At 34.0% G+C, this 14,500-nt stretch overlaps 1 protein-coding gene across 1 annotated transcript in view; it reads left to right on the top strand.

Moving 5' to 3' along the window:
- The window catches only part of LOC141542605 (putative polypeptide N-acetylgalactosaminyltransferase 8), a 34,923-nt gene that overhangs the window by 3,097 nt on the left and 17,326 nt on the right, over nucleotides 1-14,500 (top strand). Inside the window, exons 3-6 of the mRNA XM_074267142.1 lie at nucleotides 3,716-3,882; nucleotides 6,930-7,113; nucleotides 7,673-7,870; nucleotides 12,433-12,547. Coding sequence (XP_074123243.1) covers nucleotides 3,716-3,882; nucleotides 6,930-7,113; nucleotides 7,673-7,870; nucleotides 12,433-12,547 — 664 coding nt within the window. The remainder of the gene's footprint in view (nucleotides 1-3,715; nucleotides 3,883-6,929; nucleotides 7,114-7,672; nucleotides 7,871-12,432; nucleotides 12,548-14,500) is intronic.

Genomic DNA, 14,500 nt, shown 5'->3' with positions numbered 1-14,500 from the left:
AGGTGAGAAGGTTGAACAGAAACAGCATAAAGAAGGAAGTAGATAGGAAACCACCTCTGTATTATTAGTCTTTTTTCCCTCTCCAGTTTAGATGAAATTTAATCAGATGATTTTTCTAAAATTACAGTTGGATAAATCATAGACTTTTCCGAGCTGGAATGTATCACAGGAAACACTGAGTTCACCACTCCCATTTTTAACAGATGAGGAAATTGAGACACTTAGTAAATTAGACATTTAGTAAATTGACTAATATCATGTAAAAACCAGTTAATTTTTCTCTGTTCATTTTCTCTGAAAAAGTCATGTGAAGAAGATGGAAGCAAAGGCAAGTAAACAGAACAGAAAGTGTCTTGTTGTTTTTTGTTGTTGAAAGTCACTGGATTTTCAGAGTTTTAAGCCTACTTCTCTTACCTGGTTTAGTCCCTTAACCTCACTTCAGTTTCCTCATCTGTAAAATGAAAGTTGGACTAAATAATTTCTGACTCTGAATCTATGATACTGTAAGTATAAGAGTGAAACATGGTATTATCAGTAGCGTTAAAATCAGAATGTGTTGAGTCTGGTAATAAATAATGACAAAAATAAGCAAAATTGCTTTTAGTTGTGTTGGGAGAAAGAAGTAAATCAAAAAAGGGATGTTAATATATTGAACAAAATATTTTTAATAGTGACTTGAAGAGATGGCAAACATCAAATTTGCAAATGATATAAATCAGGGAAATAGTGGATTTAATAGGTAACAGTCTGATAGATCATATTAATGGACTAAATTTTAACAAGATGAAATTTAATATAGATAAATGTGAAATTAGAGACTTGGCTTCCAAGTTCAAAATGGAAGAAGCATTTCCAGACCGAAGCTTATCTGGCAACAATCTGTGGTCCTTGGTGAACTTTAAACTCCATGTTACTTTATCAGGTGACATGAGTTAAAAAACACTATCTTAAGACTGCATCAAGACACACTCAATGTCCCAAAGGGAGAGGCTGCCACACTGTTAGCGTTGGACTGAATAAGATAAAATTCCACAGGAATAAATGTAAAAATTTTCACTGGTACAAAAAAATAAATTTCACAATTATAAGATGGGGTAGGCATGGTCAGACAATATACATTTTCCAAAGGAAGATATGGGAATTTTAATGGAGTTTTAATGGATTATAATCTCGAGTAAGCAAAATGATGTGGCAGCCTAAAAAAAGTTAGTGAAATATTGGACTATATTTGAAAATATATAAATGTCAGATATAGTAGAGTGATGGTCCCATTGTTTTCTGCTGTTATTAGACTTCCCCTGGAGTACGGTGTTCAATTCAGTTTAAGGATGAAATTGATAAAGCTTGAGAATGTCCAATGGAGGACAATCAGGATGCAAAATGCTCTGAGTCCACGCTGTATGAAGATCATTGGGCAAGTTTAGCTTGCAGGAAAAAAAAACAGCAGAGACATGGCGATTATGTTCAACTATTTGAAGGATACTCATGTGGAAGAATGATTAGCCTTTGTTCAACCACAATGGACCAAACCAAAAGCAATGGATGTAGGATGCAAAGATGCAAAATTAGCTTCCTTCCTAATTTTCTTAATAATTGGAGCATTCTAATTGTGCAATGAGTTAACTTAGGAGATGGTGGTTTCCCTCGTTAGAGGTCTTCAAGCAGAGGCTACGTGATCAATCTTTGTTGTCCAGCTTGTAATAATAACGATTACAATATTATAGCTAGCATTCATATAGTGCTACATTCTAGGCATTGCACTCAATTATAATTATTACCTCATTTGATCATCACAGTAACCCAGGAAGGTAGATGTTATTATTGTCCCCATTTTACTTATAAAAAAACTAAGGCAGACATTGAGTAGGTGACTTGCCCAAGATCACATTGCTAGTGTCTGAGGTGGATTTGAATTTAGGTTTTCCTGACTCCAGGATTGACACTTTATTTACTGAATCAATGTTTACTTTGTGCTAAGTACAAAGAGGGCATTTGTTTAAATATAAGATGGATTAGATAGTTTCTGGGCAGCTAAATGGCAGAGTAGATTGTGTGATCCTGTGCAAGTCACTTAAATCGTTTGCCTCAGTCTCCCCATTTGTAAAATGAAGGAAATGGCAAAGCACTTCAGTATCTCTGTCAAGAAAATCTAAATTGGGATCATGAAGAGTTGGACATGAATGAAAAAATAAAGATGATCCTTAAGATCCCTCCCAACTCTGCGATATTGTGATTTCATTACTTTACATTTGCCACATCTAAACTTCATATCACTGGGGATATTTTGGGATCCTGATTCTGTCATTCAATGAACTTAGCTATCCTGCAAATCTGATAAGCATGCCATCTTTACTTTCACAAACCTGAGAAAAATGTTAAAAATAACAATCAAAGGGAAATCCTTGGGCAAGGAGATTAGAGTTCAATTTCAAAGTTTAATCAATTAACCAGGCACTTATTATTCACCTACTAAGGGTCAATGGCCTTGCTAGCTGCTGGGACTTCAAAGACAAAAGCAAAAAAAAAAAGTCTTCCCTTAGGAAGCTAACATTCTATTGAGATGACTTACAAACGTTCGGTCTCAATTGCATTAGAAAACTGACTCCCCCCCCACGAAGGGAGTTATTAAGCACAGGATACCCCAGAAGACTTTAGGAGAAGGGAAATGAAGATGTTTTTCTGGCTTCCTTCCTTCTGAGAATAGAAAGACACAAACAAACACATCTCCTTCACAGAATTTTCCAGCCCACACAAGAATGTTCAGACACTATAACCCTGCTATCCTGGGTTCTCCTCCTATCCTTCCCCCTAATATCATGTTCCCAAAAGTTTCCTAATAAGTCACTGACAGAAGTCACTACTCTTCCAATTCCTTAACACCCTAGCTGTATGCAGCCCTTCACAGCAGCACTTGAGGTAATGAGGGGATACAACATATAGACTTTGAACCTGGAGTCAGGAAAACTTGAGCTCAAAATCTATCCCAAATACATGTTGGTCTTATGCTTCTAGAGAAGTCACTTAATCTCTATCTGCCTTGATTACCTTATCTGTAAAATGAAAATAATAACATCATCAACGTCATTTGCTTTCCAGGCTTATTGTGAGGATCAACAATATAATATTTGTAAAGTGTAAAAATATTTGCAAATCTTAAAACTCTGTAAAAATGCTAGCTATTATTATTATTATTATTAATGATGGTGCAATGCAATACATCTATTGGCAACCCACTGTTTTTTGTAAAGTTAGTTTGAAGGGCTGCAAGGACATCCAAATATAAATGTATGGAAGACTAAATGAGAAGATGTGTTCCATTACAATATGAAGAGAAATGTAGATAAGATATATAGAATAACTACTTTTTTGCTATTGGGATAAGTATTTATTGCTATCTCTACCTCAAATCTTCCTGATAGGATAAGTGACAATCTCAGCTGTGAAAGGTTTCAGTTATGACTAAAGGCAAGTGATCTGAATTAGTTGACTTGGGAGAAACTCTAAAGTCATGTTATAAGCTTCTCTCTCTTGTATATATATATATATATTATTATGTGTATATTATATATACATAATATACATGTGTGTTATATGTATATTATATACATTTATGTATATTACACATACATACACATACATAGACATATATATTATTACTACTACTATTTGTTATTATTATCATCAAGACTAATACTGAAAATATGATTTTTTGAAGGTGTCTCACGAAGAACTATCCAAGCCAGCTCCCAACTCTTAGTGTTATTCTCATCTTTCTGGACGAAGCCATGTCAGTTATCCAACGGGCCATCACCAGCATCATTAATAGGACCCCTTCTCACCTGCTGAAAGAACTCATTCTGGTGGATGATTTTAGTTCACATAGTAAGTGTCTGGTTAAGAAATCTACCTGGATACTGAGTAGTTTGGGCTCTGAATTGTGTCTTTCAGAAGGCTTTACAAACACTTTTGAGTTTGAATATTTTTTCAGGAATATAGAAAATGTAAAGACAGAAGAACCTCGGATATGATAATAATAATTAATATTTAAATAATATTTACTATGTACCAAGAATTTTATAAATATTATCTCATTTGAGTCTTACAAGAACCATGAATAGTTTTTTTAAATTTTCATTTTTATTTCCACACAATTGAGGAAACATTGTCTTGCCCCGAGTCATATAATTAGTAAGGATGTGAGGCTAGATTTGAACTCATTTCTTCTTGACTTCAAACCCAGTACTCTACTCATTAGTCTACCTAAATGCTAATGAAAGTCTGGAAAATATGACCTATTTACTACAGAAATGAAGTGGAAGGAGGCCTTTGAGATCATCCAGTCCAATCCATTCATTTTACCTGGAGAAAGACCTGGAGAAGTGAAGGATTGTTGGGAAAGTATGTGTTTAACAGCCGCAAAGTTCAGATTAGAGCCAGAAAACAAACGCAAGACAAAGCAGAAGGGACAGGAGAAAGGAGGAGCTGCTGCTGATGATAAACCAGCCTCTGGTCTGGTACACAAAGTGCACATCACTAGTTATGGATAGGGTCAGTCAGATACATAAGTGAAAATTTACCTCACCTTAAATGTGCTCATTGCAAATGTACAGACTTGGTTCGGGGAGAGGTCATTTGAATTTTTGGTAGAGAATCTTAATGGGAAAAACTATTCTGTCAACAACTCTTGAAGTATCTCTGTAGGAGATGGTGTAAGAAAGACCAAGACTGATACGGTTCCTGTGTTAAGAAAGAAGGGGCAGGCTTACCTGATCCAGTGGAGAAAGAATACAGAAAAGGGGGGGCAGGGAGAGGAATCTTCCTTTAATAATGATATAGGTCTTAATGAGGAAAATTGAAGAAAATTTATGAAGATGGAGATGATGAAATAGATAACTATGAAGCTTTGAAAAAGTCCTTTCAAGCCACCAACTTGGAAATATCCTGTCTAATAATGAATTGTTGCTGAGTTGTATAGATGCATTTGACAAGTATATTGTTCACACAACCTCCTAAGCAAAGCCCATCAACTCCATTTCATGCTGGAGGATTTATTTTAAATAAAATATGCTTATTTTAAAACAAAATAAAAAGAATGAAAACAACAAATGGCATCAAAGACTCTGGTTGATCATAAAGAACTATTTCCTGTCAGTCATGATTTTTCAGCATTGCAGCGGTGACTACAAAATGCTATGTAATAATCCTCCTCCAGTCTTAAAACATGGGGTCATTATTATGGTCATGGATGGGATTTAATTTGATCTGGTGGCAGGGAGATAGACATAATAACCTGTCAGGGTTTTTTGTACCATATTATTTTAGAACTGATCCAGCAACTAAAAATGGTAAATAATTTACCGACTATCTAATTCCTTCTTTCCTAGCACCAAGAGCAGAAGTTATCAGCATACTTGCCTTCTGCATGGACTTCAATGAAAATCAAAGAAGAGAGAGTGTGTTTAATGTTTTTAGATGTTCTTGCTTGTCAGTGTTCTTTATCTCTTCCTTCCTTCCTTCCTTCCTTCCTTCCTTCCTTCCTTCCTTCCTTCCTTCCTTCCTTCCTTCCTTCCTTCCTTCCTTCCTTCCTTCCCTCCTTCCTTCCCTCTTTCCTTCCTTCCTCCCTTCCCTCTTTCCTTCCTTCCTTCCTTCCCTCTTTCCTTCCCTCCTTCTTTCCCTCTTTCCTTCCTTCCTTCTATAATGGAGTCTGAATGCAGTAAGGGTCCAATTTCATTATAGGTGAAATGAGACTAGACTGGATGACCCTTGAAGACTTTTCTAGGTCTAATTCTATAATTCCATGATTGACCCTCTGTCTCCAAATCTGATCTTACTGCTGTTGCTCCCTGGAAAGGCTCCTTTAAAAAAGCATGAAATGCAATCATAGTAACAGTATGGTATATGGAAAGATCATTGAGTTGGAAAGCAAGAGACTCAAATTATAATCCTGTTTCTATTAGATGTCAACTAACTAATTCAGTAAATAGATTGTCCTTGGACTTGAAGTCAGGATGGCTTCAAGTCATCAAGGCCTGAGTTCAGATAGGACCTCAGACACTGTGTGATCTTGGGCAAGTCAATTAACCTGTTTGTTTTGGTTTCCTCATCTGTAAATAACAGTACCTACTTTCTAGGGTTGTAGTGAGAATAAAATGAGTTAATATTTATAAAACTCTTTGCAAATCTTAAAGTTCTATATAAATGCTAGTTATTATCATTTCTTTTATTATTATCATTTCCCCTTAGGGAACTGCAAAGTATAAAGAAGGCCTTGTAAAGTACTGATGCATTCCTTTATACCTGTTCTTTAGGGTTCCCTAAAATGATGAATGCAGTAATTCAAACAAATACATAAGTAGTACAAATCATTTATGCAAATCAATGAATTAAAATTATAAATGGCATTAATCTTTAAATATCAACGGAATCTTATGTGCTCAAAAATATAAGACCCATGATAGGAGTTTTCCCTGCTGAACCATATTGTGATATATCTTCCTTACTCTCTTTTATTTCCACACAGTCAGCAATTCTTCATAGGCCCAAACAACTTGAAGGTTAAAGATTTTGCATCTCCAATACTGGGCCCCATGGCAGGCCAAATGAATGAGTATTTCCTCCTTCAAAGATAAGAAAGAATTTGGTTACAAAGGAGGGGCAGGTGGATAAACTCAATCAGTACTAAAGCAACTTAATCAATAGGGGAAGAAGGGGCAGCAATTTCACATACATATTTTTGTCACAACTGAATCACCTTGAGAATTTGGGTACTTCTTCATCAGTTATCTTGGTGTAATAAAGAGGGAAGGTTTTGTTTAAACTTTGCCTCATTTAGTAATTTAGTATTCTGGCAGGTTTGCAGCCATGCATAAATTTCTAGATGTCATTGAATTTTGTATCTAGGAACTTGCAAAGATTGTGTTTGATTGCAGATGAATTAAAGGACAAATTAGACAAGCAGATGGACCTTTATGCTCTCAAGTATCCTGGATTGCTGAAATTGATACGTCACACCAAGAGAAAAGGGATTGCTGGGGCTCGAAACTCAGGCTGGCAAGCTGCCACATCAGATGTGGTTGTCATCTTGGATGCTCACATTGAAGTGAATATTGGGTGGTAAGACTGAATGGCATTGTTCATCTCGGAAAGTGGAATAGCCAGATGTTAGACTTATTCATGAATTTGCAGGAAGAAGAAGAGGGGGAAAGGCAGTTCTAGATGGCGGATAAAATCAAATCCCAAAGAAGCAGGAGATAGATTTGTTTCTGGGAGTTTGAACAACCAAGGAAGTACTGAATTATTATGAATAGAAAGTATATAGTATATAAAGTATATAGTAGTATGGAAAGGATATAGTTAGGGGTAGAGAAAGCATTAGACTGGGAATCTGCAAACTTTATACTTGTAAACTTAGGACCAACAACATGCTGGGGATGAGGGTGTTTTTCAAGAACATGTGGTTCTGATTCTGATTCCTGGCCTCTCCCTAGACCCTCAAAGGCTCTAAACCCACTCTGTGGTTTTTATCTTGAAGATATGGGGGTGAGAATAGACCTGATGCACCACATAGAAGAATTGAGGAAAATAAAGACATAGACATGTAGTTAATGCATGTGTACAAACCTTACCAATAGTTCTCATGATTAATTTTTTTTTTTGCATATTTTCTTTATAGGGCAGAACCCATCTTGGCTCGGATCCAGGAGGACCACACTGTGATTGTAACACCCATGTTTGACAACATTCATTTCAACAGCTTCAAGGTTATTCCACACTCACTGGCTGCCTATGGCTTTAACTGGCTTCTGTGGTGTCGCTATGATCCTTTGCCAAAAGATTGGCTTGCTCTGAATGATGATACTGCACCAGTGAAGTAAGTAGGAAAAATTTTCAAAGGAAAGAGCCACCTGTGGCCCTGGAGACTTCGACTTTTGCATTTGAGAGGGTGAGATTATAAATACAAATTTAGTTTCTCTTCCTTTTCAATCATTCTAGAGTTTGTATAAAATGGATTATAATAGATTGTCTTTGATTTTAGTGATGTGAGTATAGTTTCACTAAATACACATTCCCAAAAGAATTCATCATCATTTGATGGCCAGAATTAAGGAGATAGATTTTTTTTTTGCCTGTAATTAGGCTGATCTTCATATAACAGATAGACAAACTCTTATAATTTCTTTCTCAGGATTTTTTACTTCTCTGACATAAGGCCTGAAAACCCAGGGCCATGCCAAGATAAACCATCAAAATAAAATATTAACAGAGGATTGAGCATATCATATATAGAGCAAAAGCTACATAACAAACCTGTTTTTGCTTTTATTCCAGTACCTCTGATTAGGATTGAACATAAATTCTTCTGCTCTTTCATTAAAGATTTTTCAGGATGTATATATTTTGGAACAGACTTTCTTTGCTATTTCCTTTTTTAAATGATTAATTTATAGAAATTCTTGTTCATAATACAATATTGTATTATTGTACAAAAAAAAGATGGTTGCACATGAAACTGCAAATCTGCTATGCACAATTTGCTATGTAGATCTTTGAAATATACAACAAAATTATAATATAAAGTTTTTTCCTTCCATTCCCCCAGCCTAGAGATGGCTATTATTAGACACAAATATATTTATATATGGTTGGTTATTCGTTATGTTTATCTGTAAAATTATCCTATATGTACTTCTATTTATCAGTTCTTTCTGTGGACAGATACTTTTTCTTCACTTGTTCTTTAGTTATAAATATTTATAATTATATTATATTTATAATTATTTATAATATTTATTAATTATATTATATTTATAATAGTCAAAATAACAGTAATTTAAAGTTATTTAAAATTTAAAAAAAATTTTTAGTAATGGGTTATTATTTCAAAATACATAAAAAAACTATACAAAGATAGTTTTTAATATTCACCCTTACAAAAACTTGTGTTCCAACTTTTTTCTCCATTCCCCCTAGACAAGCAAGTAATCCAATATAGGTTAAATATGTGTGGTTCTTCTAAATGTATTTCCACATTTATCATATTGCACAAGAAAAATCAGATGAAAAAGGAAAAAAAAAAAAGAAAAGGAAAAAAAGCAAGCAAACAACCACAAAAAAGTTGAAAATACTATGTTTTGATCCACATTCAGTCCCCGTGGTCCTCTTTTTAGATGCAGCTATTTCTCTCCATCACAAGTCTGTTGGAATTGGTCTGAATTACCTCATTGTTGAAAAGAATCAAGACCATCACAGTTGATCATCATATAATCTTATTGTTGCTGTATATAATGTTTTCTTGGTTCTACTGGCGTCACTTAGCATTAGTTTGTGTAAGTCTCTCCAGGCCTTTCTGAAAGCATCCTGCTGATCATTTCTTATAGAACAATAATATTCCATAACATTCATATATAATAACTTATTCAGCCATTTCCCAACTAATGGGCATCCGCTGAGTTTCTAGTTCTTTGCTACTACAAAAAGTGCTGCTACAAACATTTTTGCACATGTAGGTCCTTTCTCCTTTTTTTTTTTTTTTTAATGATATCTTTGGGATACAGACCCAGTAGACACTGCTGGATCAAAGGACATAGTTCCAAATTGCTCTCCAAAATGGTTGAATCAATTCACAACTCCACCAATAGTGTATTAGTGCCCCAGATTTCCCACATCCTCTCCAACATTCATCATTATCATTTGCTGTCACCTTAGCTAATCTGAGAAGTGTGTAGTGGTACTTCAGAGTTGTCTTAATTTGCATTTCTCTAATCAATAGTGATTTGGAGCATTTTTTATATGACTAGAAATGGCTTTAATTTCTTCATCTTAAAAGCGTTTGTTCATATCCTTTGACCATTTATTAATTCGAGAATGGCTTGATTTCTTATAAATTTGAGTTATTTTCTATATATTTGTAAAATGAGGCCTTTATCAGAGCCCTTGGATATGAAAAATTTTCAAAGTCATTTTTAAAACAACATTATTGTAACTGTTTATAATATTCTCTGAGTTCTGCTTAGCTTGCTCTTCATTATTCTGTGTAAATATTTCCATGTTTTTAAAAAATCATTGAACTTATCATTTTTAATACTATAGTAGTGTTCTATCATAATTGTATAGCACAACTTATTCAACTATTCCCCAAATATGGGCATCCCTGCAATTTCCATTTCTTTTTCACCACAATAAGAGCTGCTGTAAACATTTTAGAACATATAGTTTCTTTTGCTTTTTCCACAATCACCTTCATAAATAGGCCAAGTAGTGGTATTGCTGAGTCAAAGGGAATAAGCAGTTTAATAACTCTTTGGGCATAATTCTAGATCATTATCCAAAGTGATTGGATCAGTTCACAATTCCACCAACAATGAATTAGTGTTCCAGTTTTTCCACATCCCCTATAACATATGTCACTTTCCCTTTCTATCATTTTAGCTGAAATGGTAGATATAAAATAATATATCCAGATTGTTTTAATTTGCATTTCTCTACTCAATAATGATTCAGAGCATTTTTTGTCATATAATTATGAATTGTTTTGATTTCTTCATTGGAAAAGTTCTTGTTCAAACTCTTTGACAATTTGTCAATTGGGGAATGACTCATATTCTTATGGATTTTACAGAGTTCTTTATATATTTTAAATTTGATATTTTTATCTGATAAACAGTCTATAAAATTTCTCCCCAATTTTTTGCTCTTCTTCTGATCTTGGCTACATTTGTGTTATTTGTACAAAAACTTTTAAATTAAATCCAATTGAAATTATCTGATTTATGCCTAACTTTACTTTTTAAAAATAGTTTATTCATAAATTGTTCACCTATCTATAAATATGATAATTAATATGTTTTGTCTTCCTCTCGTTGGTGTAAAACCTTCTTTATGTATGTAATATATCTATTTTGAAGTTGTTTTGATAAATGGTGTAAAATATGTCCAGTTTCTGATGTGTTGCTTTCCAGTTTTAACAAACTTTTTTTACTTATGAATTTTCATCTTAAAATCTTAAGTCTTTACACTTGTCAAATATAAGATTATTATGTTTATTTACATTGTAAATTATGTATCTACTCTATTCCAATGATCTACTTTTCATTTCTTAGCCAATACTAGATAGCTTTGATAATTACTATTTTATAATATAGTTTAAAATCTAGTACTGGTAAACCTCCTTCTTTTACATTTGTTTTTCACATTTCCTTTGATAATCTTGAATTTTTATTTTATCCTAATTCAGTAAAATTTTTTTGGCAATTTAATTGTTATGGCATTTGATATACAAAGTAATTTGGGTAAAATTGTCTTTTTTATTATATTGATCCTGCCTATCCATGAACAATGAATGTTTCTCCACTTATTTAAATCTAATTTCATTTGTATCAAAAGTGGTTTTTTTTTATAATTTTGTTTATATAATTCCTGGATTTGTTTTGGGAGTTTTATTCCCAACTATTTTATACTGTCTAGTGTTACAGTCTTTTCTTTCAGAGTTTTGTTTCTGATCTTCAGGAATGTTGATGATTTATGTGGATTTATTTTACATCCTGCTACCTTGTTAAAATTATTGTTCCAACTAACTTTTTAGTTTATTCTTTGGGCTTTTTTGTATGTCATCATATCATCTGCAAAAAAAGGAAATAATTTTAATACTTCATTCTCAGTTCTGACTTTTTCTCTTTCTTTATCTTGTCTTATTGTTTTTGCCAGGATTTATAATACAATATTGAATAATATTGATAATGGTATCCTTTTTTCACACCAGATCTTACTGGGAAGGCTTCCAGTTTGTCCCCATTACAAATAATACTTGTTTGTTTTAGACAAATATCTTTTATCAATTTAAAGAAAAATCTGTTTATACCAATACTTTGAAGTGTTTTTTCAATAAAAATGAGTATTGTACTTTATCAAAAGCTTTTTCTGTATATATTTATATAATCTTATAGTTTTTTCTTTTTCTTTTTTTATCATATAATTTTTCTAACTTTTATTATTGATATAATGAAGTATATTAATAGTTTTTCTAATGTTAAATCATTCCTGCATTGCTGGTGCAAATCCCACTTAATCAAAATGTATTTTCTTTGCAATATATTGCTGTAATTTCTTAGCTAATATTTTATTTCAGATTTTTGAATCCATTTTTATTAATTAAATTTGTCTATAATTTTCTTTTACTGTTTTTACTCTTAGAGTACTCTTTTTATTTAGATATCAATATTGTATTTATTTCTTTACTTAAATTCCAAATAATTTATTTAATAATGGAATTAGTTGATCTTTAAATGTTTAATAGAATTATAAATCTGCCTGGTGCTTTTCTCTTGCTATTTCTTTTACCCAATTCATTTTCCTGTCACTAGCCTCACCCCACTCCAACTCTGATCATTTATCTCCTGAGGGAAGTAATGACTCTCTGTCTCTGTCTTCCTGCAGGAGTCCTTCCATTTTCGGCATCTTTGGGGCAAACAGATTGTTTTTGGAAGAGATTGGATTGCTGGATGGAGGAATGCAGATCTATGGAGGAGAAAATGTGGAGCTCAGCCTGAGGGTACACTTATCATTTTTTAAAATTTTATTTGGAAATTTTTTTCACAGTATATATGCATGAGTAATTTTTTTATAATATTATCCCTTGTATTCATTTTTCCAAATTATCCCTCCCTCCCTCCATTCCCTCCCCCCGATGACAGGCAATCCCATACATTTTACATGTGTTACAGTAAAACCTAGATACAATATATTACACTTATCATTTTAGTTTTATTCTAGTTTAAGCCAAAGGTAGAAAAAGAAATTGAGAGAATGATGGGAGTTCTAAAATTCACCGGAAAAGATTGGACTTCCTCTGCTTAGGAAGGTCAGGTCTTCATTTTGCCAGGTAATAGGGTAGAACATAAAGAGATGAAGAAAAGCAAGAACAACTTGGATAGAGCTCCTGAGATGTTATCTTTCACTAGTCCCTAACTCGGTAATGATGGTGATCCTACTGGTGACCTGGCAGCTATTAACACTAAGAGCTACTCAAGCTACATTTTTCCTAGCCACCAGGTGGTGCTCAAAGCTTGCTGTGCCCACTCAAAACTACAAATGGGAAGAAACTGTATCATTCACAGGGTTTCCCAAGCTTTTCTGGGTTCTTATTTGGGGGTATCAAAAAAATGCAATAATCATAAGTTCATAGACATTATCTGTAAGGGACCTTAAAGCTCATCTCATCCAACCTTATCATTTGATGAATAAGGAAATTGAAGCCAACAAAGTTTGTGATTTACCCAAGATCACATAAAGTTGGGGGGGAGGGAAAGGGAATAAACATATATGTATGAATGTTTATGTGCACACTCAAATATATATGTATATAAAGTAAGTATATGTATGCATGTGTATATATGCATATCTTTATATATGTGGAGAGAGAGAGAGAGAGAGAGAGAGAGAGGAGCGAGGGAGGGAGAGAAGAAAAGAAAATGTGGAGCTTGGCCTGCAGGGACATTTATGAGGGTATGAATATATTATGCATATGTATATATCATTGAGGACACTTAGGTAAATGGCAGTTAATTGAGTTACCCAGGGCCACATGACTAGTGTCTGAAGGGTAAGTGACAAGTAGTAAATGACAAAGCTGATATTTTAATCTAGGTCTTCTCACTCTAAAACCAATGTATTTTTTACTATTGTTCTATCCTGCATCTTCAAAATTCATAACTCCTTGAAGCCCGTCTGCCTACCTACTTAGGTCTTAATTTCCTTGCTTCTCTATTTGGCAGATCTCCAAAGAACTCACTCAAATGGCACATGGGCTAAAATAAAATGAAAATGAAAAGATAATAGGATAGTAAGTTACAAAGGAGTTGAACAAATCCTGATAAATTTTACTTTCAATTCACTCTCACTTTCTGTGGCATGGCACTTTGTCCTTGAGGGAGAGGGGATTTCACCAATTATCCAAAAGGCCTTTGTAAGGACTTTCAAGTTTCCTATTTTCCACATCACAGAAGGAAGGAGACATCATCTCACAGCATTCCAGCTGTCCCTGTCTTGCAGCTTTTGTAGAAATTGCATTTAACTTCCACATGGTGTGCAAGTAAATCTGCTGCTTGACTTAATGACCGCAGTGAGCTGTTTGATATATCTACAGGTTTGGACATGCCTTTTGTTTTGCAGTAATTTTTCAGTTGTGTCCAGTTCTTCCTGACTCCATTTGGGGTTTTCTTAGCAAAAATATTTCCTTCTTCTACTGTTCATTTTAGAGATGAGGAAACTGAGGCAAACAGGATTAAGTGACTTGGCCAGGGTCATACAGCTGGGAAGTGTCTGAGGCCAGATTTGGAGTCAGGAAAATGAGTTTTCCTGACATCAGGCCTGGTACTCTACCCACCTTCCTGGCCATGGACATGCTAGGCCAGCACTGTCCTCCTGGACTTCTGATTCTCCCTTCTTCTTTCTTTGTATCTCCAAGTGATGTGTAGCCAGAAAGTTGAAAGTCTGAGTAAAAGTT

The sequence above is a fragment of the Sminthopsis crassicaudata genome, chromosome 5 (assembly GCF_048593235.1).
Source record: "Sminthopsis crassicaudata isolate SCR6 chromosome 5, ASM4859323v1, whole genome shotgun sequence".
Lineage (NCBI taxonomy): Eukaryota > Metazoa > Chordata > Mammalia > Dasyuromorphia > Dasyuridae > Sminthopsis > Sminthopsis crassicaudata.
Note: the sequence above shows the minus strand (reverse complement) of the source record. Positions and strands in the feature narration are given on the sequence as shown.